Genomic DNA, 26,458 nt, shown 5'->3' with positions numbered 1-26,458 from the left:
TTGGATAGTCCAGAGCAGAAGAGTGTTATGTTCTAATGCAGAGTTTTAAAAGATCCCTCTTGATGTTTGTTGGAAGCCCAACAGTGGAAGCAATTGTATTAAGATTTTATTTGTCAGAGGGAGAGAGAGCAGGAGCATAAGCAGAGGGAGTGGTAGAGGGAGAAGCAGGACCTCTGCCCAGTAGGGAGCCTGATGTGGGACTCAGTCCTAGGAACTGAGAATCACATCCGGAGCTGAAGACAGATGCTTAACCGAATGAGCCACCCAGGTGTCCCAACAGCAGAAAAAATGAGAAGTCTCCGTGAATGTTGGAAGATGGTATTATGGGCTCAGGCCTAGTGTGTCAGTTTCTATAGCTGCCATAATAAAATACCACAAAGCTGGGGGCTTCAACAGTGGAAGCTTATCTTCTTCAACCTTCTGAAGGCTACCAGGCCAAAATTAAGGTGTTGGTAGGATCATGCTCTCCCTGATGGCTCCTGGGGAGAATCCTTCATCGCCTCTTCTGGCTTCTGGTGTTTGCCCGCAGTCCTGGCATTCTTGGCTTCCAGCTGCAGCATCTTGGTCTGGACCTCTTGTCACATGGTGACAGCATTCCTGTTGGATTTGGGGTCTACCCTACTCCAGTATGTCTTCAGCTTGATCGCATCTACAAACATCCTGTTTCTAAATTAAGTCACATTCATAGGTATCACATTTGGGCCTTGACTGTATGTTTTTGGGGGCTCACCATTCCACCCCCCCACGTAGCATGGGTTTAGGGTTCGAGATAAATGAGACTTTTCCAGGCTTTTGTAGGTGTTTGATGTTTCAGTCATGGCTTGTTAGCCTTAGCACCTCAATCATTAATCTTGGTCTGCTCTAGCAGGCCCTTGCTCAGACCATCGCTTCATCAAATGAAGTTCTGCCTTATGAAAGATGCTAGGACTGCAGAATCTCTGCTCTTTTGAAGCGGTTTCACAGCTCTGCTCTTCTCCTGTCCTCTAGGAATAGGAAGCTCTGAGTCCCCAGACTTGAGAACACTTAACTTCATGTGCAGAGGGGGTGAAGCGAGTCTGGTAAAACCTTGGTGTTGGCAGGATTAGGAGTATAAAGCCAATGGGCTGGATCACAATCTACTGAGCAGTGGGTTGGCCAGTCCTGGATCTTATGGGGTCCCCTTACTACTTTTCCTGAGGACCTGACTCCCAATATCAGTACTGTCAGAGCTAGCGTTTGTCTCCCAGTGAGCTTCCCTGGATGAGTTAACCCATCCCTACTGTCTGTCTGTGTGCGGTCCCTCTCTAGCAGCTGAGGTGTGTGTGTGGGGGGGTGGGGAAAGCTGCTCTTGTGTCCACTTTTGTCTGTGCTGTGTGGCTGAGTGAAGTTACTGTCTCTAGACCACTAGTTTCTTTTTGCCTCTTATACATACTAAGTGGAATGTGCTAAGTTAATTAAATAAGGCATATGAATTTTGCCCCCCCACCCCAAATTGACCAGGCACACTATACTATGAATAATTTTCTAATTCTGTAGTATCAGAACAGTTCCCAAAAGCTTTGTTGGGTTTTTCTCCATAGCCTACCACAGTGCATGGGATGGGGGGGGGGGGGGGGGGGGCGCGCTTACCAGGTAGGGACCAGGCTGCCTGCCTTCGCCAGAGCTGCCCTTTGCCTAATATTTTGTTTACCACTGAGTAGATTAGCCGAGTATTCTTTTGTGGGGTGAGAAGACTGTGAAGACACCACATTATTTTATGTAAATCTGTGAGGAAGGAGGAACACACAACTTTGTGTGTGTTCCAAGAAAATTATTTGATTAGCTAGAGCTTAAGGAGTTGCTTGATTTGGGAAAGGCTAATTGGCTGTTTATGAGTGGTGCTTCTTAACCTTTATTTTCTTGAATTTGATTGCACTGACTCTGCCTTAGGTTTCACTGACCAGTGTAGACTACAAAGGCATTAGAGTCACCCAATTCTAATGGCTACTTAAGTTAATGACTTTAGCAGGTAAACTATTGAATTTTCAGTTGAGAATTTTCTGAGTTTGTGGGCAGTTTCAGAATAATGACCCTGTGTCCAGGGCTACCTCCTACATGTCTTGTCCCGGTTCAGCATGTGATAACAGGGCCATGATCAACAGAGATTTGATTGGTGACTGTCCCATGCACAGGAGCTTGTGTCCACATTTGTGTCAAGCTTCACTCTCCTGGAGTATCCTCCCCAGCTTGACCTTGTTCTTTTAAATACATGACACGTGCCTTAATTTCCATGTTGTCTAAATAGACTGTACTGATAATGCTAGGAACGTTTGTGCTTTTGCTTCTTTAAATGCCCTGGAAGTTAGTGAGAGTTCCACATTTTTATGGTATGTCTGCAGCAATTACCACAGGATTTGGCAGAGAACAGAAGAGTCAATTCTGTGTCCAGTTGAATTGAACTAGATGTATTAACCAGAATTCCAGGTGTCAGAGCAGATTTTTTAAAGAAAATTATAATCTAAGACTGGTTAACTTTTTTTTTTTTGATTAGTGTCATATTAGATTCATGTTATCAAATGCAAATGAACTGTCAAATTGTTCTTTTTTTATTTTAGGGAAAAATGGTGCAAAAGGGCACCTACACAGAATTTCTGAAATCCGGGGTAGATTTCGGCTCTCTTTTGAAGAAGGAAAATGAGGAGGCTGACCAGAGTCCAGCTCCAGGATCTCCCATCCTGAGGACTCGGAGCTTCTCAGAGTCTTCCGTTTGGTCCCAGCAATCTTCAAGACACTCACTGAAAGATAGCCCTCCTGAGGCACAAGATGTGAGTTTTCCTCTTGTTGCAAACCCTGGTTATCTTCTCTTCCTCATGCATCTTCCTTTTGTGATGCTCATGACATCTCCATTTCTCTCAGAGTTGATTCTAAGTTTCCACAGCCTTGTTTCATGCAGTTGGTAGAATTAGAATGAAGGGAGCAAGCTTGATCAGGGCTCTCCTTGGGTTCTGGATGGAAAATCTCATGGGGCTTAGGAGTGGATATACTGCTGACAGTTCCTAGCAGCAGCTCACACTGCTGATGGAACTCTTGAATTTACCATAGGTAAATTTTCCTTGCCCTGGTGGTACTAGGCTTCCCTTTTGCATCCAAACATTAAATCGGTCAATCAAAATATTTTATTTATTTATTCAGGAGAGACACAGAGAGAGAGGCAGAGACACAGAGGGAGAAGCAGGCTCCATGCAGGGAGCCCAATGTGGGACTCGATCCCGGAATTCCAAGATCACGCTCTGAACCAAAGGCAGATGCTCAACCGCTGAGCCACCCAGGTGTCCCCAAACATTAAAGACCCCTCCCACCGAGTCCTGCAATGGTTGACGTTAAATCAGTTAACTTTTTTTTATATGGTCGGAATGTTGTGCCACTGCAGTGACTGATGGGTATTATTTTGTTCCATTGTCAGATGGTTTTTGATGGGACAGAAGTAGAACATGTGAAGGATCTGGCAGGTAGCAGACACTTTAGAGTTAGTTCCCGTCTTCCTTTCTCACATTTTGAGCCCAAGAACCACATCTTATCCATCTTTGAAATCCCGGAGGGCAGTATACACCAAGGACATCAGTTTGTTCTACGTTCTCCTGAGAGAAGTGCAGAAATGCTCTACATCTCAGGTAGTCCTCAATATCCAAACCCTCACAATCCAAATCTGAAAGGCTGGATGATTTGGATAAGGCTTCAGATTAGCCCCTCAACATTCCAGACTTGCAAATCAATTTCTGAATTCAGGAGCCAGAAGATTCAGACCACATGCTATCCCTCGCTATTCTGAACCTTTATTTCTACTCAGTTTACTATATTTGGCCTATGGTTTGAGCTCCTGTTATGTTTCCTGTTTCTGTCACTGCGTGACACAAATAATCTACATTAGCTCCGTATCATTTTGTCTATTGTGGAAAAAGCTTCTCTGGGTACATTGTGCATGTGCTGGAAACTGTTTCAGTTTAAGCAAAGTCAAGCAGTTGCGAATAACCTTGTACAATCAATGTTTCCTTTTTGCCAATCAATTCCTAAAACTGGGATAGCTTCACCCAGTGGTGAATACATACATGATTTGGCTAGATATTTTTACACCATTCTCCACAGGAGATAGAGCTTTTTGCACTCCTACCAGTGCAAGTTAGATAGACTTGTTTTCTCATGGCTTTGCCAACAGAACCTGGTGTTGAACTTTTGAAATTTTGGGGTATGTTATATAAAATTTGCCTCTTACTACCTCTCCCCCACCCCCTTCCCTTCTCAGATTGAGAATACACAGGTTGCTTTGTCAGAGGAGAGGCGTTCAGAAGGAAAAGTTGGTTTTAAGGCCTATAGGAATTACTTAACAGCCGGTGCTCACTGGTTTGTCATCGTTTTCCTTATTCTACTAAACATCGCATCTCAGGTAAATAGGGCATTTATTTTGTTTTGTGGCCTCAGCTTGATTACAGTACTGCTTACACTATATGTATTTACACTATTATTACCATATTTTGCAGTCCACTTGGATTTGCATGGAAACGTGCTATCTTGGGGAACAAAGTAACTGACATTTACTGCTGTTGCTTGTATATTACAGAGAGCTTCTAGAAAAAAAAATGTCTTTTAAAGATTTTAAAATGTAATAGGCACTTACTTGACGTGTTGTTACCTGGGATGTTGGGCTTGCTATAGACCAGAGCTGGAAGAGCTGTGTGCATTTTCCAGAGCCTTTTGACTATCCCCTTGGGTGAGTGACAGTGTCGGCGTGCCAAGTGATGTGTGATGATTTTTCTCTGTTCTAGGTTGCCTATGTTCTTCAGGACTGGTGGCTGTCCTATTGGTGAGTGGTTTTACGTCTGATGAAAGGTGCCATAAAATTGGCAGGCAGCCTTTCTTTGCCACGGAGTCAGGCAGAGGCGAGTTTTTTCAGCCTCCTGTCTTAATCTTCCCTTAGTTTCCAGGAAGAGAAAGAAAAAGTTCTTGCTGGTAGAGTGTAACTTTTCCATGGTCTGTCCCCACATCTGATACTCCACAGTTTTGAGAACTGAAAGTTGAATTTTTATAAGGTGGATGTACCCAGGCCCTTTGACACTGGGAATCCTTTTTTTTTAATTTATTTATTTTTATTTATTTATTCATTAGAGACAGAGAGGCAGAGACACAGGCAGAGGGAGAAGTCCGATACAGGATTCAATCCCAGGACCCCGGGATCACAACCTGGGCCTAAGGCAGATGCTCAACCACTGAGCCACCCAAGTGTCCTAGTTGCTGGGAATCCTTTTCTGGCATTAGTCATGTCTCCCAAATTCAGGCTTTTTTTTGTTGTTGTTGTTGTTATAAATTCCATCTATAGTTTAATATTTTTTTCTCCCTTTTTCCACAGGGCAAATGAACAAAGTGCCCTGAATGTCACGGTAGATGGAAAAGAAAATGTCACTGAGAAGCTTGATCTTCCCTGGTACTTAGGAATTTATTCAGGTAAAGTTTAATCATTCGTTTTATTATCCGGGAGTCTGAGGTGCTTACAATGAGCCTGTGTGAGTAACTAGGGCTTCCAGGAGTAATTCAGTAATGTCTTAACAGATTAAGAGTCTGAGTCGCATTTGCTCTGTGAATTAATTAGAATAATTATTTTTAAAATCTACTAGAAGAAAGAAGTTGAATGAAGACTCTTAATTTGCTCTGTACTGGATTTTGGAAGTTAAACCAGAATTGAGCATTCAGAAAATCAGCCACTGGAAATATGTGGCTATTGTCTATTCTAATAGGTTGCTTTAGCTAAATCTTATATCATTATTTGGATGGGCAAGGGGATTAGAAACGGATCCCCACCCTGTGATTCGGATTGTTCCAATTCTGTCTGAATAAACCCCTGGCTTTTATTGAACTTGGATGAAATCCTCTGGCAGCAAGGTTCCCCCAAATAAAAGCATTATTTCCTCGCAGGTATGCAAAGCTCCCTTCCCCATACTGCTCATCTCTTGGGCTTCACTAATTACTTAAGAGAGAAGCTAAGCAGGGAAAAAATCCAGTGTCTGGGAATTAGGATTCCTTCTTTTTCTTACCTTGAGATCACAATGTTATCGCGTCCCCAACTGTGTGATTAATTTAACATTTGGCTTGCTAGACTAATATTAACACTGTGCTCTGTTTTCACAAGAGTGCTTAGAATATATGTGATATTACATACTTTTAAAAGGAAATCCTCATCTAAAATTTTAAATATTTTCACCGCAAACACTCATACAAGCTTTCCGAAAGATAGAGTGAGTGATCTTTGTGAAAACCTACTCACTGAAATTTGGTATTTATTTCGTTGATCACTTGCTTAGAAATCTGAACACACGAGCCGTTTACCTTCGACACCATTGGGAAGTGAGAGGTCCGGAGGGAGCCCAGAGCGGTTTTGCTACACATTGAAGCAGGATGAGGGTCCTCAGGGAAATGCCTGTTGACAGAGTTCAGGCATTTAAAGCAGCTTTGAGAGTTAAAACAACAGTGATGTGTCATCTGAAGGGGAGAAAATGCACTTGATGGCATATTTATCACAGAAGTTATCCACATTCTGTGTAGCATTGGAAATTCAGGAGATGTTAGGAAAGTGATTTTAATTTTTACGTGCATAATCGGTACTCATTTATGTCCTTAATAAAATCTGTTATTTAAGTGATTTTGTTCATTTAAAAATGCTTTGTGTTTTTACACAAAACACTCGGTATGAGCGATTAGTTGCTCACTGAGATTATTTGATGCTAACACATAATTTGTATTTTTTTGCAATTCAGTTGAGAGATTTTTCTACTTGCAACTTAATGTGGTATTTTCATATTCTTTAAAAGCCAATTGAGCATTTTCTACAAGGAAATGGTACATCATTTCCCCTGTTCCCTGTTAATTCACACGTTGGTGTCAGAGCATACTGCAGTTTTAGATTATGAAACCTGTAAATGGAGAAGGGAAGATGAACAGTTTTTTTTAATTCTTTTTCTTCTGAATTTTTAGTAGAACTTGTCAATGAATTAGAAAAGCCTAGCATGAAATTGTAGTTTACACTTGATTTTTTTCATATAGGTTCTATTTAATCAGAGAAAAAGAAATTATATTACTCTTTTTAAGTGGATCTTGCAAATGCATTGAACTCTTACAGAATCCTCGTGTTTTATGGTATCAGATACATAATATCTTCCTAAACTGCCTGACACGCTTCAGCTGAAAAAAAGGAGATGTTGTTCTCTGAAGGATGCTTTTTTATTTCAGGTTTAACGGTGGCTACTGTCCTTTTTGGCATCGCGAGATCTCTGTTGGTGTTCTATGTCCTTGTTAATTCTTCACAAACTTTGCACAACAAAATGTTTGAGTCCATTTTGAGAGCTCCAGTGTTGTTCTTTGATACAAACCCAATAGGTAAGTCAGACACCAGGTTTCTCAGTAAATCTGTCTTCTTGACATAGTGTCTGATTCAATTTCAGCATTTGAAAGCAGGAGTCACTAGGAACACCTCGCCGTGTGTCTTGATTCATTTTATACAAAAAGCACCACTCACAGTTTGCTTCTACCAGACAGAATCTGAATATGGGGTGCATGCAAGCTTCTATTCCAGTGTGTGTGTGTGTGTGTGTGTGTGTGTGTGTGTGTGTGTGTAAACGAGTGTTCAGTTTGCTGACTGTGATTTAGGAAATGCATTTGTTTGGCAAAATACAAAACACCCTATATTGGATACAGCTGGAACATTGGCTACATCATGGACCCTGAAGCTAGGTCATACTTTAATATGAAGGGTCCTCTCACAAGGGACTCTCTGTGGAATCCCGGAGCTCTAGCATATGCTTGTCCTGGCTGGTTTACCTAAAATGATAATGAAAAATTAACAAAAACCCAAGATTCAAGTGTAAACATTCTCTTCAATAAAGGCTTTAAGCTCTAGCTTTAAAGTGGACCTTTGGTTACATATTATAGGCTTTGTGGCCCATAGCAAATAGATCTGCAGTAATATTTTCCTTGGCATGAGTGCACCTTGAGGTGTCTGAGTGATTGATGCCTCCACCCCAAGGCCTTTGACCTCTCTTGCTTCTGAAGAAGAGTCGTTCCATCAACATTTGTTCCTACAGTTCAGGCCCAGGGGGGCTTTGTTTATGCAGGAGAGAATTGACAGGACTTGTCCAGTCAGGGAAGTGGGCTTGTGAGAGCACAGGAGTAGACCTGCCCTGGTTCTTCACCAGCCATGTGACCCAGGACATAGTGTGTTGATACTGCTGAGCCGGTGAATTGCAAACCATAATGTGGTCATGGTTCATAGTGTGGACTATGGATCCAGCTGTCTGGGTTCACACCTCGTGTTAGCTACTGATTGTAATAGCTGGTTATGGTTATAGTCACACTCAGGTGCCTCAGTGTTCTTACCTGTGAAGTGGGGATGTTATGTCCTCCTCCTTAGCAAGACATTGTGGGGATAGAGTAGATCAGTGTTTGGCACCCAGTCAGCACATATGGATTCCTAGGCTTGGTGAGGGTACGGTATAAGGTTGGACCGTCCTCACCTGGTTAATGGAAATAAGAGCTGCCCTTCCTGCTTCACTAGGCTGTTGTGAGGATTAAAGGAGACTCTTCAGGCATGGATTTTATGCAGTTTTTTCAGCATATTTGTTTGGCCCAAACCCCATGCTGAGCACAGGAATAGTGACCTCCAGAGGCCCCCCCACAGGCCTGTGGTCTTTTCACATCTGTGGTGAGAATGGGACTGGAGGCCTTACACATCTGACAGCCAGCACATCGTTCCACCCTGCCCATTAATTTGAAAGCTACAGTCGTAAAGTTTGGAACATTAAGTGGGTCTGTGTTTCTGTTACGACAGCCTCTGAATGCTCCTGGCCACAGTTAACCAGACTCCGCCTGTTCAAGACCTGTAGGCCTCTCCACTTGCTGATTTATTTATTATTCAAGGATTTGAGACACAGTCTAAATGTTCGAGGTCACTAATCTTAGAGCAGCACACTAGTGTTTATCTTGTCTCTTCTGTCCCAAATCTGTTAGCTGGCCTTCATCCCTTCAAGAAAACAGAAACCCAAATAAACACTCCACAGATAGGCCTGGTTTGCCCAGAATGTTTAGGGGCCATGAGTTATTAACTGTTTTTTTGTAGTAGATTGAAACAATTTTAAAAAAATTAACAACATTTTAAGTGGTAGATTTTACTATTTGTTTAAAAGTTTTGTACCTCTTAAATTTTTTTTTTTTGTACCATTGAAGGCAATGGGAAGAACAAGCCAAAGCTATGAATTACACTTCATGGTAGACATCATTGATTTGTATGTATTTTTAAAACACAATTTCTTTCCATCTGAGGGGTAGACATGGCAATTTTTAAGTTCTGTTAAATATCTTCCCAAAATGTATACAGGTGCCCGGTGTGGTGGTATGCTCCCTGAGTAGCAGTGTTCTCTGAGCAGCCTGGAGAGAGACCCAAAGTAGATCATTCTCTTCTCAGTAATTTGTTCTTCAGAGCACCCTCTCAGGGAGAAATCAGTTGGCTTCCTTTGAGCTCACAATCCTGACACCATCTTGGAGTTTGGAAAACAGAAGATCTAGGAAGGCATTTTGGCCAGTTCCAGGTAATGCCTAGAACTGCCCGTCCCATCGCCTCATATGGATTTGCAAATGTCCTGCCAGAGTTCCCTTTCATGGCCTGCTTCACTTGCCACCTGTGTCAAAATATGCTCAGAGTCCTTGATGCTGATTGTAGAAATGTCTTTTTACATTTCTTCATGGGTGCTTCCACCCCAGATGTCTCCCTTCTCCTTTGTTTCCCATTTTGTTCATCAGTGGGATGGAGATGCTTTTTTTTTGATATGCTTTGAACTTATGCAGAGACCCACGCTTTCATTGAGGGGCCCCGAAACACCAGTTTCCACCCCTACTGACATCCCAGCCTTGTTGACTTGGATTTAGGGAGAAGGATAGTGCGTGTATCTGCTTGGTAGCCACGACTGTCTAACCACTTCAGAGCTCTGATTTTTTTGTTTTTTTAAGATTTTGTTTATTTATTTATGAGAGAGACAGAGAGAGAGGCAGACACACAGGCAGAGGGAGAAGAAGCAGGTTCCCTTTTGGGGAGCTTCATGTAGAACTCGATCCCAGGACCCCGGGATCATGACCCGAGCCTAAGGCAGATGCTTAACCACCGAGGCACCCAGGTTCCCCCAGAGCTCTGATTTTTTAAGAAAGTTCCATCTCTCCAAGCTGCATGACTTAATGTTTCTCTCCATTTTGAACCCACGTATGGTTGCCTGAAGTTTACTTAGTACATTACATAAGCAAATAAGCTATCTTATTACCCACTGATTTTTAATAACCCAATTAATCTTAAACTGTTTGGGGTAAAATTTGAATCAGCTAATGGGTTGTGTCAGAAGGGTAAAAGTGAGTTTTCTTCTTTTTGCCTTCCCTCCTCTGTGGATTTTGGTAATGGTATTGTGTGTGTGTTAAAGAGCCACATGTTTTCAGCTGTTCCAGCCTTTCACACACATTCTGCTTGTACCTTGAGTCCAAGAGTGCCTTTGTGGATGTGATCTGTGTCCCCTTGCTGTGGGCTGCACCTTGGCTGTGCCTTTTCCCTGATCAACATTTTTCTGTTGTCATCTCTGTTCTATCAGATCTTAATTCACAGATAACATCAATCTCAGGTCAACAGGAAACCATTGAGAAATTAAGAGATTATTTCCATATTCCTTGGATGAGCTGAATTTGTTTTAGTTTTTATGTCTGGCACAAGAGGGCAGCATGATCTACATTATTTCAGGGATAATGTAAGCGCGCACCTTATTGCATAAACCTGTATTTTTCTTTTTCCCAATTTAAAGGTGAAAAAAAAATCTTTTTTCTTTTTTTTTGTAGCTTGAGTTTGCATTTTGTAGTGTTGACAAAGATTTAAAAAATCTTTGTGATTTATTATGTTTGAGATATTAAACTCTTTATTAACGAATTTCTCAAAGAGTGTTGCCACAGAACGTCTGGCAACTCAAACAAGTTCACTTGATTTTTTTAACTTGATACATTCTTACCTAGTTACTGGAATAGGCAGCCGCTGACAACTTGGCTGCATATATTTTAATTCCAAGGGGTAGAATATGGTCACTCTTGTGACCTGAGTCAAACATGAGTTTAGGGAGAGATATGACCAGTATTTCCCATGCCGGTAGAGTCCATAGAGATGTTTTATTCTTAGAAAGTCTCTAGGATTTCACCCTTTGTTTTGGAGAGAAGATGAGTGGATAGTTGTCCTATTTCTTCATTTCTGGAAATGGTGACATAACACTTGGCTGAATGCAGTGACTGTCATGGATTCCATATAACTAAATCTGTTTGCTTCCAGTTTATTAATTTGGCTTTAAGAAATTAACCTGCTGGTGTCAGTTACTGTTGGTGTTTATTTTCTTAGTGAAATGCGAAATTAATGCTGGGTTGTGGCCACTGTTCATTTCATATGACTGATATTTCTGCAGTGACGTGTGTGTTCACTTGTTTATGCGTCTGGTATAAGGAAAGTATCAATGTATATATCATTTTTTCCTGAAAGATTCAGTTAGGCTTAAGTACTATAGAAGGAGAAAAGCAAACGTACTAACTGTCGCTTTTGTTAATTTTATCCTCCCAGTGGAACGTGCTTGTACCCAGTAAGGTATGGAATGTGAATCGTGGCATAGTGAACAATGAGAGACACATTTGTGTATTGTCCTAATCAAAAATCTAGAATTGTCCCAAGGATGAAGCTTTCTAATTTCAGTGGGAAATTAAGCTTTCCCAATTCTATCCTGAATTTTCGGAGATGCATAAGTAGGAGTTTGAGCATTGGGGAGGGGTGAGTGGTGGAGGTTTGAACAATTGTTCAGTTTCTTGAACCTGCAAAGGAACTCCTTAGCATCCACTGTTAGGTTGCTAATAAATAACTCAGGGACAAGTGAAAAGTGAGCCGAAAGCACCACGGTAAGCTTCTTGTACTACCAGAAAAACCGTCTTGCCGTAGTGTTCATAAAATCAGTTGTCAACAGACTGGTGCCTTGCTGGAAAAGAGACATCGGTAGGGAAGCAAGATAATTGTAGGGATACCTCTCTGTTTATTCCGTTCAAATGACCACTGGAGTTAGTGCTAAAAGCATATTTTTAACAAGTATAATATTTCAGCACTGTCAAAATTACCTTGACGATAATAGGCCTGTTAAATTATAGCTCTATAAGTTAGGAGGGAAGATGGCTCTGCTTAGCCCACATTAATCTATGCCTGTTCACACAAGTGATTCTGCTGAGCAGGTAGCATGTTAGAACAAGAAATACTGGTCCTCAGAGCTCTGATTTATGGTAGGTGTTGTTTTGACACAGCATCGAGACGATTTACAAGGCAAGGCTTCGTGTTAAAATATTTCACTGGTGTCATCATTCGTCACCGACATAAATATTCAGTAGTGATGCTGGAAAATTGGTAATGTGCCCATTCATGCCAAATCCCTGGCTGTGTTTCCTTTCAAGTGAGATCTGTTGTGGATATGGTTAAAAGAAACTATGGCTTTTCTTCCTTGAGAGCAGAGGAGTTGTAAGAAATTGAGAGTAAGAATAACATCTCTCCTGACAGCTTTCATGTCCTCATCTTGCCTGTGTTGCCTTTAATTCTGGCTTAAGTCCTACAGGCTTGCGTTTTTTTTTTTTTTTTCCTTCTTATTTCCTTGCTTGGTGTGCATTGTGAAGAACATATTTATATGTACATTGGTTAAAAGAGGCTTTTTGTGTTCAAAGGAAGAGGTTAGTCATCATCAGAAAAGCTTTGTTGCAAAACAGAAACACACATTTCCCCTTTCTTTCTTCCTTGTTAATAATAACAAATGCAAGTGACTATAAAGGGAATAACACAAAAGATTGCATCAATCATAATGATTCTCAATACCCATATAAATATTGTTTTTTCAGGTTTGAATGAAACAGCTAATAGTTTTGAAGTAGGTGTGGTAATTAAATCCTGTCGGGCTGTCACATATTAAAAATAATGTTTTTTCACATAACAATGGTTATATGTACTTAAACTCTTATCAGGGTGATATTAAGTCATATTTTATGGGAGTAGTTCATTTGCTGCTAATAGTATCATAAAAGCCTTTCTTAGGAGTTTAAATAGTTACATAGTGACATATATTTGATTACTATTGTTATTTTGTCAGTAATCTGTCCAAAGGTGATTATTATAGCTCTTGTCCAGAGCTGGTAAATATTGCACCATTTTGCTATACATTTTTAGTCTATTAGAATGTTCTGATTACTCTTTATTCCTGTTTTTTTTTTCTTCTAATAATTATACATGGAAATACTGACAGCTTAGTAACAGAGAAAGCACTGTTTGCGGTTGTCCAATAAAATTAAAAAGATAAGATTTGGGAAGATTGTGCCCTGTTCAAAGTGGTAATCATGTGATCTCTCAGGAATTCGTAAGTATGGCATTTTATCTGCGTTGCTTTATTTCCTAGTAGAATATATATTAGGTGATAATATGTGTGTATATTAGTATAGGTGTATATATATTAATAAGTTCTCCACTCTAAAATTTTGGCTACAATGTTCATACTCCCAGATTCCTTGGTTTTCATTGATTTTATATTTGCGTTGTCTCAGGCTTCAGGCAACTTGCGGCTAGGCAGTACTTGATACTCAGGACATCACTAGTGGATCTGAATTTCTTGTGTTCATACGCACAGTACTTTGGCATTACCTTACAGGGTGTGTGATTTATAGTAGTTCAAATACTGTTATTTAACATTCCTGTGGGCCCCCCCATCCCCATCACACAGAGGATTACTTCAACTTTGTAGCTCTTTGTGTGACATGGTTTATTACTTTTGTGCACCCATTTCAAGGAAAACTGGAATAGTATTTCTGAGCCAGTTTCAATATGAATAAATATTGATAAATATATATAAAGCCTAGTCCTCTGACATGAGTTGGGAGTGGAGGGAAATTTGCTGGTCGAAGGTCCATATGGTTTTGCTATACTGTCAGTTGTTAGCCATCAACAATTTGATTTGGTAGCTCACCTGTGACACCATGGAGTGAACTTTGATATTCATTTTATAACTGAAATCTTAGTCTTTTATCATTTCTTCCCTGCTCCCTTTACTTTAAACATTTATTTTTTGACATCAAGGAAATAGGGAAAAATTCAGATGTTTACAATGTTGAGCCTATGGCATTTTATTCCATAAATTAAATATATCATGACATTTTATTTCATACATTTAAACATAAAATTTAAAATTTGGTTATGTTTTAAATCATGTCTTTATAGTATTTGTCCTAATTATGGTTAAATTCTAATTTAGGCAATTAATGTGTTGACTGCCAGTCTCTTCTCTTAGCCTTGGGCTTTCCATCCTCATAGAGTCTATCTATTATGTTATTGCAAAAGCTTCTGAACCCATAACTGGACACTTTGTAGCTGATTAGTATTTGTTCCTGGGACAGAAGAAGGAATGGTTTCAGGAGTCTATTGGCATCTATCTGTACCCTACCTTTTAAGAACATTGCAACTTTATAGAGTGTTGAAATAGAATTAGAGCCTTTTTATCTTTATGTTCAGTGTTTATATTAATTGGAACCCTTCTTTATTGATTTTTCCAAAGTAGAATTTGTAGTAAATTATTTATGGTGAACTATGTTTCTGGTCTGACGGCATGCAGAACTATGGTGAACTATGCTTCTTGTCTGACGGCATGTAGCGGAAACCGTAATATATGGTTTTCTTTGGAACCCTGTGGTTCGTGGAAGTACACTATGCAGGGTTCCAACTTCTCCTGTTACCTTCCAGTCATGGAAATGAAATTGCCAGACACCTAATATATTTCCTTGGGGTGAGGTTGTGCACTGAAGACAAGTGTTTCTACCCAATAGTTTTACTTTATAAGCTATATGTTCTTGAAGAAGTAAAGAGGAAGAATTAATTTTAAAACATCAGTAGACATTTTAAATTATTCACAGAGGGTTGAGTTGTAGGTTGAGATATGGTAAAGACCCCGTTCTGTTGGAATATACCTTTGAAGTAGCTGTGCCAGACCCTTCTCTGGCCTCATGTTTCACAGTTAGTAAATTGAAGGGAGGCTTAGGGAGGCTTTTTCTCTACTCAAACATTTACTGATCCTCTCCTGGTTGTAACTTGTGTTCCCTTGCATTGGGACAAAAAGTCCATATTTTGGGGGCACCTGGGTGGTTCAGTGGTTAAACATCTTCCTTTGGCTCCATCAGTTGTGATTCTAGATCCATCCAGTCCTTCATCAGGGAGGCTGCTTCTCCCTCTGCTGGTGGTGTCTCTGCCTCTCTTTCTGTGTCTCTCATGAATAAATAAAATCTTTAAAAAGGTTATATTTTCAAGGGCTTTGCAACCTAGATTATTTGCAGATTGTGGATTATTTCTAAAACAAGCACCCCCCCCCCAATTGAGTGTCAGTATTTGATGATTCTATATAGAAAATAGAATTAAAAAAAAAAGAAAATAGAATTAAATATTTATTTTTATTTATTCATGAGAGATCCAGAGAGAGAGGCAGAGACACAGGCAAAGGGAGAAGGCAGGCTCCATGCAGGGAGCCTGATGTGGGACTCAATCCTGGGTCCCCAGGATCATGCCCTGGGCCGAAGGCAGGTGTTAAACTGCTGACCTACCCGGGGATCCCCAGAACCAAAGATTTAGTACTGTAGTAGAGCAGATATCTTGATTTACATGTACACACAGCACACCCTTACACACACAGTCTTGTGGTATATTTCTTTGCCATAATCAATTACGTAAGTCATTGGCCTTGATTGCATAAAATTTCTAAAAACTATTTTCCTGGAACTTCAAGACCAGTTGTTTCAAAATGAAATCACACTAGTTGGAGAGAGAGAGGAATTTAAGAAACAAATGTATATGATTTATTTAAGATAACAACCCCTGTGCTTGTAGCAAATCCAGCCCAGCTTTTAACCAGACTCTTGATTGATACTCAAATGCTTTTCTGATCCATCAGGAACCACTGAGTGCTAGAGATTATTTCCAGGAAGTATATCCAAAAAGAAGGAAGTCAGCCCTTAATAAGTATTGACACATATTTCTCTTTAGGCTTTAACTTTTTAAAGATTTTATTTATTCATGAGAGACACAGAGGCAGAGACAGGCAGAGGGAGAAGCAGGCTCCCCATGGGGAACTGGATGAAGGACTCAATCCCTAGACCCTGGGATCACACCTTGAGTCAAAGGCACTGCTCAATCACTAAACCACCCAGGTGCCCCTCTTTGGGGTTTTAGAAATATGTTATAGATGCTTTGATGGTGGATAGAAGATAAACAACGACAACTTTTCCCTTAAGAAAGTTGTAATGAAATCAACCATGATCTCTTGAGTGTTCTTTTCATTCTTTGTAACCAGGATAACTCTTTTAGAAATATCCCCCTCATTTAGGTATAAACTCTGTAACATCTAGGGGAAAAAAAAAAACCCAACAGGCTTCAAAGAACACTTTGAATGGGAGTTTATTAAATACTGTGGTTAAGTGGAAAGCTATCAGAAAATCAAGTTCTCTGTTCTGGAATTATTTCCCTTTCATTTCTTTTTTGCATTTGCATTTTAATAGATTGTATCACATGGGGATATGTTTCAGCCTCTTGAACACCTGGAAAGTCTATTTTAGGCTTGTTATGTGTTTAAAAATCTTTATCCAGACATCATTCCAAATACAGTCATGCTCTTCGTGATAGGAAGATCTTGCGTCCAGGTCCACTGTTAGTAGAAATAATACTCTAGAGCCATGTGTTGTTAGTACATCAGTGGAAAGCAGTGCATCTGCTCTGAGTGATTTTTCAGGTTATGTCCCTGATTTTAAGATGTTGAAGTCAGTAACTGGATAATGATTTTGATTTGTCCCTAATTTTATTTTTATTAATTTTTAAGATTTTGTTTATTTGATAGAGCACAAGCGGAGGTGGGGGTAGAGAGCAGCAGGCAGAGGTTAGAAACAGGCTCCCTGCAGAGCAGCCTCCGCATGTGGGATTTCTATCCCAGGACTCTGAGATTATAACCTGAGCTGAAGGCAGATGCTTTACCAACTCAGCCACCCAGGTACCCCAATTTGTTCCTAATTTTAAATAGGGGTTCCAGTAAGTGTTCTTTTGGTTTAGGGAGTGATCTCATTCTTTACTCAGTTTAAGGCATGTAGTGAAAAAGTATAGAAATTTTGAGAATGTGTTAAGCAAAAGAACGCACTTGCTTAATTTTTCTTTTATTTTTTGAAGATTTATTTATTTATTCATGAGACACACACACACACACACAGAGAGAGAGAGAGAGAGAGAGAAAGAGCGAGGTAGAGACACAGGCATAGGGAGAAGCAGGCTCCATGCAGGGAGCCTGACATGGGACTCAATCCCAGATTCTGGGATCATGACCTGAGCAGAAAACAGGTGCTAAACTGCTGAGCCACCCAGGGATCCCCTGGTACTAACTTTTAAATGTTGATCTTGACAAACTTTGTATATGAAATGAAAATAAACGCATATTTCAAGATGATGAATAATCAGTGTTACTAGAAAATTGTTCTTCCTTGACTTCAAGATTAACTAAATAGTTGACATAAATAGCCAGAGTAATAAAAGGCAACACCTGTGTAATCCAGACTGTGGTTTATCTTATAATCAGATAAGCTGCCATTTATTAACAAATTGTTGATTCTTTAGACCAGGTGACTAGATTTATCATACGTTAGGGAATTCTAAAAATTGTGTGTGTGTGTGTGTGTGTTTTTTAAAGATTTTATTTATTTATTTGAGAGACAGACAGACAGAGACAGAGACACAGGCAGAGGGAGGAGCAGGCTCCCTGCAAGGAGCCCCATGTGGGACTGGATCCGGACTCCAGGATCTCACCCTGAGCCAAAGGCAGACACTCAACCACCTAACCACCCAGGCGTACCATGGAATTCTAAAAATTGAATTAAGAAGCTTTAATCCTTGATACCAAACATTCTGACCGCTCACATCTTCTTTCACAAAGGAGACACTATGGGAATGTAACATTTAGGCCTTTGGTTGTGTTGTCCTGTCTTGGTTCTTTCTCTATCAAATAAGTTGAATTTTCTAGATGAGATTAGGGTTTGAAATTTTAGGTGACGAAAGAGTAACACTGAGTATTTAAACAAAAATAGCCTATCTTTTCTGTCCTCTGAATTCTTACATCCCCCTTTTTTTAATGATTTATTTATTTAGGAGAGAGAGCACGCACATGTTCACAAGAGGAGGTGGGTAGGAGCAGATTGAGAGGGAGAGAGAAAATCTCAAGCAGACTCCCTGCTGAGCGTGCAGCTACATGTGGGGTTGGATCTCTTGCTGAAATCATGAAGTTAGCTGAAATCAAGAATTGGATACTCAACTAATTAAGTCACCCAGGAGCCCCCTTATGCCACTTTGTAATTTCATGTCAGATGAGAGAGAATTTTGGTTTTAATCAGTAAACATTCTACACTATTATTAGACAGGGAGTGGGATGTAGGTCAAGATGTTGTCATTTCCCAGTTCTGTTGGGAATATAGCCTTGGAGTAGCTGTACCTGGAACTTCACTGCTCCATCAGGGTCCTCTTGACTGAAGCCCAATTGTCTTAGACAGCACTGATGAAGGTTGGGGTGGAGGTGTGTGTGTGTGTGTGTGTGTGTGTGTGTGTGTGTGTGTGTACATGAGAGAGAATTCTTATTAGATTGTCACACCATAATAACTTTCATATTGCTGAATTCATTTAAAGAGATGTTAGATTTAAAATTTGAAAATTAACCAGCAAATAAAATGAGCATTGATATCAGTGACACCAATTTGAATGGTTTTCTTGTATTTCCCAGTAGTGGTTTTGGACCAAAATGTAATTCCTGCTCCTCGGTCAAGAGAGCAGACTCTAGACTCAGTCTCTGAAAATATAAATCTTAACCTTGCTACTGACAAACCTTGGTTGATTTATTTCACCTCTTTCTGCTTCAACTATGTACAGTGGGGATAGCAATAGAATAGTAGCACCAAACTTTTATATGTATGTGAGAATTAAGAGTTTTATATGGAAGTCATTGATAATAGTGTCTACTATATACCTGACATTAATTAAGTTTTGACTATTTAAGTGATACATTGACATTTTTGGGCCTTTTGCTGTGTGTGTCTTTAAAGAAAAAATACAAATGCATATGCTAATTTTGATAAAACAGTGGGGAGTTGGGAATAGGGTTCATGTTTTCCCAAATCTAAGGAAAAATAGGTAAATGACCAAAACTAAGAAGCCACAAAACAACACTGTTGTGGTTTTTTTTTCTTTTCTTTTTCTTTTTTCTTTTTTTGGTTTTGTGTTTGTTGTTTTTCATTGGGGGCTTAGCTTCATTCTGGAGTTCATTTTAATTTAATTTGGTTTCACAATGAGAGCTCAATTTTGCATATAAGTACCAAACATCTGGTTTACTTTTTGTTTAAAAATGATATGGCTGAAGTTTATTACAGAAGTCTATTGTGTAATTAAGGAAAGACAGTTTGAAATTTATAAAATAAGTTTTCTTTAAATGGAACCTTGGAATATTTCCAGGGAAGTGGGTATACTTCTTGGAGTAGCAGGAACTTCTTATTTTTAAAAATGCTATAACTGGTCAAAATGTAGAACTTCTATTTATTCACCTTTTTCAAATAGCATGAAAATGACAAATTTCACAAGTGAAAGTTAAAGTTGACCTAAGGCAGTTTTAGATTGTCAAGCCTTCAAATTTTATTCATGGGATGTTTTTAGAGCCATTTTGTGGTTTGTTCACTCCAGTTAATTCTGGGCAATCCTTTTGCATTTCTATCAGATGGACATTCTGATACTTCAAAACTTCTTCTTGCATAAAATGTGGTTAAAGCAGCTTGGGAAGAAAATGCGATTTCTGGTTAGTTCTTATAAACTGTAGGTTATATTTTGAAAGCAGTTAAAAGAATAATAAACCCACAGAACAAATAGAGCTCTTTTATATATACTGCCCAATTAGCATTAATATACTGACAATTTAAATGCCATGAATTTCTGGCTGGCTATAACAGCATTGAGGTATAGGAAGAAATATGTAACTTTGGATGGAGAGACCCAAGTGAAGATAGAGCATTTAATCATTGAACACCTGTCTGCCAGGTAGCTGTGTTTTAGTACATAGGAAGGGAGTACCTAAGTAGTCTTGAGTCTTAGTTTTTATTCAGCCTCATAATCTCTGGCAGATTCTCCAGCTTCGAAATTTTGTGGTTCTGTTGTGTTTCCGAACTCATTTAGGAACAATTTGATTAAAAAAAAATAATAAAAAAACCCCACAAAAATAGTTGTAAAAACTCAGAGGATTTTTATGACCCTAGCTTCCATGCATCCTCCCAACATTTTAGGGCTATGTTCCTTGACAGTGGTGTCATCCGTTCGTGGTTATAATCTACTTGCTTATCAAATTGAAGATCAGCCCAAAGTATGATACATTTGGAATACTCCTCCCTGTGTTGTCATTTTATAGGAACATTGTAAATTTGACAGTTTAAATTTTTCCAAATACTGTCACTTCCATTTTCTCATTTCACCTTCAGAAGCAACAAAGCTATGAGAAATCTGCACTCTTAGGCCTCTAGAGCTTGTACCTGGCAGAGGCATAGTCCTCCTCGCCTCCTTGTTCACTCCTGTTGTTATTGTCCTCATTGGTTATTATGTGGCAACCGTAGAGTTATGATGCCTGTAATTGAAAATTAAGCACCAGATTACTCCAAATCATTAATCAGCCTACAGATTATAATCAGCATACCGATTATAACATTTATTAAGCAGCTGCATATGCCAATGTGCTGCGAATTTTGCATAAGGGAACCAGATACCATATTCTGAATTCTCCATGAGCCTTTTCTTTTTTTTTTTTTTTTTTTAATTTTTTTATTTATTTATGATAGTCACACAGGGAGAGAGAGAGAGGCAGAGGGAGAAGCAGGCTCCATGCACCGGAAGCCCGACGTGGGATTCGATCCCGGGTCTCCAGGATCGCGCCCTGGGCCAAAGGCAGGCGCCAAACCACTGCACCACCCAGGGATCCCTCTTTTTTTTTTTTTTTTTAAATAAATTTATTTTTTATTGGTGTTCAATTTGTCAACATACAGAATAACACCCAGTGCTCATCCCGTCAAGTGTCCATGGGCCTTTTCTGAAGGTATGTCATTCATTCCTTTGCAGTATAATATTTTACGCAATAATGGTAGATCTTCAGGTCAAGCTGAAATTGTTTAACATATCTTTTCCTATGAACTGAATGTGGAAATCAGAATAATTAGAAATATTTTTAAAATGTCAGAAAATTCGATCTGGACAGTTCATCACATAATACAGGTGTTAAAAGGTGTATGCACTCAATAAGGGTCTGTTTGTGTGTGTGTGTGTGTGTGTGTGTGTGTGTGTGTGTTGATATATATATTCTAATTTGAGTTACAAATATGAGAATAAGAAATACCTCAAAATTTGTGTTCTTCACTTTCCTTATTCTGTTGATTCAGCTTTTACTTGCACTCTTTTTCTTTCATCACTTTTCAGGAGGATTTGAAAGTGAATTAGTCCCAGAAAGGGCTGGAGGGAGGTGGTTGGATGTTGAGAACAGTATTGTTCCTTAAAACCAGATGATCATTTTAACCTCTTCTCATGGGCCTAAATTTTTAAGGGACTTTCACTAGTACCTTGTCATGATTTTATTATGGTTGTGTGATTTTTGTTTGTTTTGAGACGTATTTGGCATACAACAGTGCTTAAGTTAAAGTCATAGAGCGTATTGAGTTGATACATTTATATTGCAGTATGATTGCTGTTGAGGTGTTCATGGTGTTAATGTCTATGATTATCATTCTTGTGTCATGAATAATTAAGGTCTAGGCTCTTAGCACATTTACTGTTTATAATACCTTTTTGTTGTTTTTATTTTATTTTTTTTTTAAATTCATTTATGATAGTCACAGAGAGAGAGAGAGAGAGAGAGGCAGAGACATAGGCTGAGGGAGAAGGAGGCTCCATGCACCGGGAGCCCGACGTGGGATTTGATCCCGGGTCTCCAGGATCGCGCCCTGGGCCAAAGGCAGGCGCTAAACCACTGCACCACCCAGGGATCCCCTTTTTGTTGTTTTTAATCACTGTATCGTGTATTAGGTGTCTAGGATTTATTTATCTACCAGTTGCAAGTATGTACTCTTAGATAATCTCTCTCAAGGCTTTACTCCAAAAGCCCCTAACCACTGTTTTCCTCCCTCCTTTTATAAGTTCAATGTTTTTCAAGTCCACATATAATAGATACCATACAGTATTTATCTTTCTCTGTCCCTCAATAACTCTGAGTGAGTTATTTCACTCAGCAGGATATTCTCAAGGTCCATTCATATTGTTGCAAATGCAGCATTCTCCTTTTTATCATGGCTGAATAGTATTCTGTGTGCATGCATGCGTGTGTGTGAGAAAGATCATACATTGATCCTTGGAGAGGCACTTTGTTTCTATACTTGGTTGTGAATAAAGCTATAATGAAATGGTAGTGCAGGTATCTATAAGACAATTTGCTTCATTTCTGTCATGACTTTAGCTGATCATATGTCAGGAAAATGTTAGTTCTAACATTTATAGTATTTGGTATTATAAGAGACAATGTGGGATCATGGAAATATAGAGAGCTTTTCTTTGTCTTTCAGATCCTTATGGGGAGTGAAAACAACATAGTACTTGATATGAGTTTTTTTTTTTTTTTAGTAACTTGAAGAAGAGTTAGAGTAGTAGTTCTCAAATCCAGTCATATTAGAAGTATTGCTAACCATCCCCAAATATGTGCAAATTATTTGCATGAAGAGAAAACTACCTTTCTGTAGGCTGTGTTGGAAGTGCAGTTCAGTGTTGACTAGGGCTCATCCTGACTTCAAGTGGGAGAATAATATGGCTGGAAGTCTGTTATTGGAGTGGACAGAATGGAGATCTGGGAGTATTCCTACCGGAAAACCTCAGTAAAATAATGTCCTTATTGTCGGAATCCCGTTCACTGTTTTATATGTATAAAGAAGCATGGTGGTTATAGGGAAAATTGAAGAATGGGTAAATTCTCCGGTTGGTCTGTTTCAGATAAGCTGTGCTGCTAACCTCTGTGGTTCAGCAACAAACTTGTCTTGGGCTTAGAATTTAAGCAACCTGGAGCCACGGATGTATCAATCTCAATGAATCAAAAACACATTTTATTTATTGATTCAAGCTTTGATAAGCAGTTTACTTTTCAAATACTTACCTCCCCCCTCCATTCACTAATTATGGTAACAGGAAAGACAAAAAGATTCTTCCATTGAGTCTTGCTGCCTATGTCTTTAATTCTTTTGCAGTAATGTATAGTGTTGCTTTCTTAGTTGCTCTCCACAGAAGTTAAATGATACTTGGAAATTTTCAGGAAAACAGTGGCTAGGAAATCGTACTACTTTACAAAGTTCAGTGTCTCATAGTGAGGTAGATTTGGGAGCTCATTCACTTTTATCAAAATTAGGATAAGGACGGGATCTAATCCTAATTTTAGCTTTTTTTTGGATTTCTGTTGTTGATGTTGTTGTAAGTTTAGGTGTATAATGTAGATGCATCGCTATTTCCTTTGCTCCTGGGAGAAACTCTTTCCAGTGGCTTTTATATTTTGAGAGTCTTTTTATAAAATCAGAAATGCAGATATAGTTTTCCTGAATAAAGCCTGACATTGCCATTGCCATTTGACGTTACTGAGTAAAGCCAGTGTGACTGGCTCCCTCACTGGTTGTTCTAACTTCACCTTTGGCGGTTTTAAGTGACCGAGGTTGTGGGTCCTTTACTTTCCATCTTGCCTGTAAAAGTTCTTGTTAAGTACGGTCTAAAACATAGTAAAGATAGTTTATTAAAAATGTCATTAGTCCCCCCCCCCCCCATACCACCCTGTAGAATATGCACTTTAGTCAGAAGAGATGGTATATGGAGCTTTATATTCATGGTATATCTTTGTGTCCTCCCTTGATATGGCATTCTTTGTTGAACATTTTTGTTTTCATTGCTGACTTTGAGGACAAATGCGAGACAAAGCAGCTGGCTGACAACGAATGTATCCGAATGCTGGAGAGACAAAGTGAGACCTAGGTGAATAGTGAACTGATCTAGAAAGTCCAAGGCTAAGGAATAATGTTTTCACCTGAGAAAAGAAAATTGTGGGATCCCTGGCTGGCTCAGCGGTTTAGCGCCTGTCTTCAGCCCAGGGCATGATCCTTAAGACCCTGAATTGAGTCCCACATTAGGCTCCCCGCATGGGGCCTGCTTCCTCCCTCTGCCTGTGTCTCTGCCTGTGTGTGTGTCTCATGAATAAATGAATAAAATATTAAGAAAAAAAAAAGAAAAATGCCACATTGGACTCTCTCCATTCATGTTTGGATGACATCTCACGGATTCGATAGCCTGACCCATTCAGCTGTGAGCTGGCTTGCTCCCTCCAACTCCTAGTGTCTTGGTGAATTAAAGCTCTCTTACTTCCTTCTGATGAAAATAATAGCAATTTCAGATTTGTGACTAGCGTATTCAGCTAGAAGGAAACCTTTCAGTGATGAGCAACACGCGTTTTCATCTGAGGCCTGTGGAGTCGGTGGCTGCCAGAGAGGTTGGGATCCTGTAGTGATTTTGCTTCATTACAAGCCTATACAGGTGTTATTTAATGCAAGCAAGTTTCGAATGCTGGTAAGGAGCATAGTTAAGGTCATGGTCTGAAAGGACTTTGATGTCTTGCAGAAGGCTGATTTTCCCCTAATATGCATGAAAAACTTGTGCAGTATAGCTCTTAGGAGATGAATATTTGTTCGTGTAGGTTACAATAGCACAGATACCCTGAGAGTGATGGGAATGGCGGGTGGAAGGAATATGCATTTGGTGGATATAGGGTGGAAGAAGTAGTATGCAGAAATTAGCTATGGAAATCCATAAATGGCAGGCCAAGAATATTCTGCAAATGTGTCAGCTCGGTTTTTGCCAGGAACAGTGGACAGAAACCAGATCCTGCCCATAAAGAATTTCTGATTTCTCTTCAGAGTTAAATGATTTCCTTATAGATTTCAAGCCCTCTTCCAGCCTTCTGCTCCTTACTTTAGAAATTCCTAATCTTTCCTTAGTTCCTAGATGTTTAAAGAATGTACGAAAGGCCATTATTCTGTGTGCATCTTTTTAACTGTCCACAAAGATATAAATGCATGTAGGTTTCTCGGGGCCAGTAAGTACCCTGGTTCAGTCTTTCGTAGCCTGGACTACTGAGATGGTTTGGTGTTCATTTTGTTGATGTGTGCAAGAGAGAAGTTTCAGTTCCGTATCAGGTTTTCTACACCAAGCAAGTTCCATGGGGAATCTGTAGCTCACCATTAGACAGTCTGTGTTGCTTCTTTAGAGACTATGGATAGTGCATATACTGCCCTAGTCTTCCAATGAAGCCTGGAGAAGAGAGACTATCACTCCCTTGAGTTGGAGAAATGTGGAAACTAATGGGCATATCTATTATGCAGGTTAATGGGAGTGTGCCAGGCCAGTGATGATGTGTTAGAGTTCTAGAGTTTCAAATCCTGCTAACAGAACACTTGGGAAGAAGAACCTCAGGCAGGGCAGAGGAAATGGGGTTTTTGAGTGGAATGAGGAGATGTGGGCCATGGGGATGTTGGAGGAAACACTCAGAATCCAAATCCAATGTTGGTGGTGGATCACAGGACAGGTTAGAATGGGCGCCAGAGGCCTAGAGGTCAACCTGGTGTCAATGAAAGATTTTGCTTCTGTGTTGCTGCCAGCTTCTTGCCAAGGGGTGCCAAGGCACTTAGGCAAGCATGTGTTAGTATAGATGTGATTAATCTCTCAAATACTCTGTGCTAAAATCCTTTCCTATGCAGCAGGTACCATGATGGTGGGTTGTATTGTATGAAATGGTGGGGAAATGCAATTCAGGCTGATGCTGGCTGGTTAGATATCTTGAAGCTCCAAAGAAGGGTTTTAGAATGCCAGAGCAGGATGAATTCTTTTTTTATGTTTAGTTTAGACCATTTCTGAAGATCTGGCCTGCCTTAAAGTGGAGGTGGAGTAGAACTTTCTAAATGCATGTGTTGTTTCAGGAGGGCTTACTGCCCCATCAGGTGGGATAGGTCCAGTGCATGTTGTGGGAGTTGTAGGATTCCTGACCACCCCCCACACGGGTTGCCATCATGGTTTTATCAAGGGCTCAAGTTTCTGGTTTGCAGTTGCCATAAGAATACCCTTATTCTGAACTCATCCAGCAGTTCTCTCCCCCCACGCCGCTTTTCATTGACATCTGCCTTTAGTGACCTCTTTTATTACTACTTTGTGCAATCGATGTCAGCTTGTCTCAACATTGGCCTCCATTCTCATAATGAAGTTCTCTCATTTCCCAAC

At 39.7% G+C, this 26,458-nt stretch overlaps 1 protein-coding gene across 1 annotated transcript in view; it reads left to right on the top strand.

Moving 5' to 3' along the window:
* ABCC4 (ATP binding cassette subfamily C member 4 (PEL blood group)) overlaps positions 1-26,458 on the top strand; it is a 246,631-nt gene that overhangs the window by 112,801 nt on the left and 107,372 nt on the right. Inside the window, exons 15-19 of the mRNA XM_072760858.1 lie at positions 2,574-2,783; positions 4,259-4,399; positions 4,779-4,816; positions 5,360-5,454; positions 7,234-7,380. Of these exons, the coding sequence (XP_072616959.1) occupies positions 2,574-2,783; positions 4,259-4,399; positions 4,779-4,816; positions 5,360-5,454; positions 7,234-7,380 (631 nt within the window). The remainder of the gene's footprint in view (positions 1-2,573; positions 2,784-4,258; positions 4,400-4,778; positions 4,817-5,359; positions 5,455-7,233; positions 7,381-26,458) is intronic.

The sequence above is a fragment of the Vulpes vulpes genome, chromosome 6 (assembly GCF_048418805.1).
Source record: "Vulpes vulpes isolate BD-2025 chromosome 6, VulVul3, whole genome shotgun sequence".
Classification (NCBI taxonomy): domain Eukaryota; kingdom Metazoa; phylum Chordata; class Mammalia; order Carnivora; family Canidae; genus Vulpes; species Vulpes vulpes.
The sequence above is the reverse complement of the archived record's forward strand: the minus strand, read 5'-3'. Positions and strand labels throughout refer to the sequence as shown.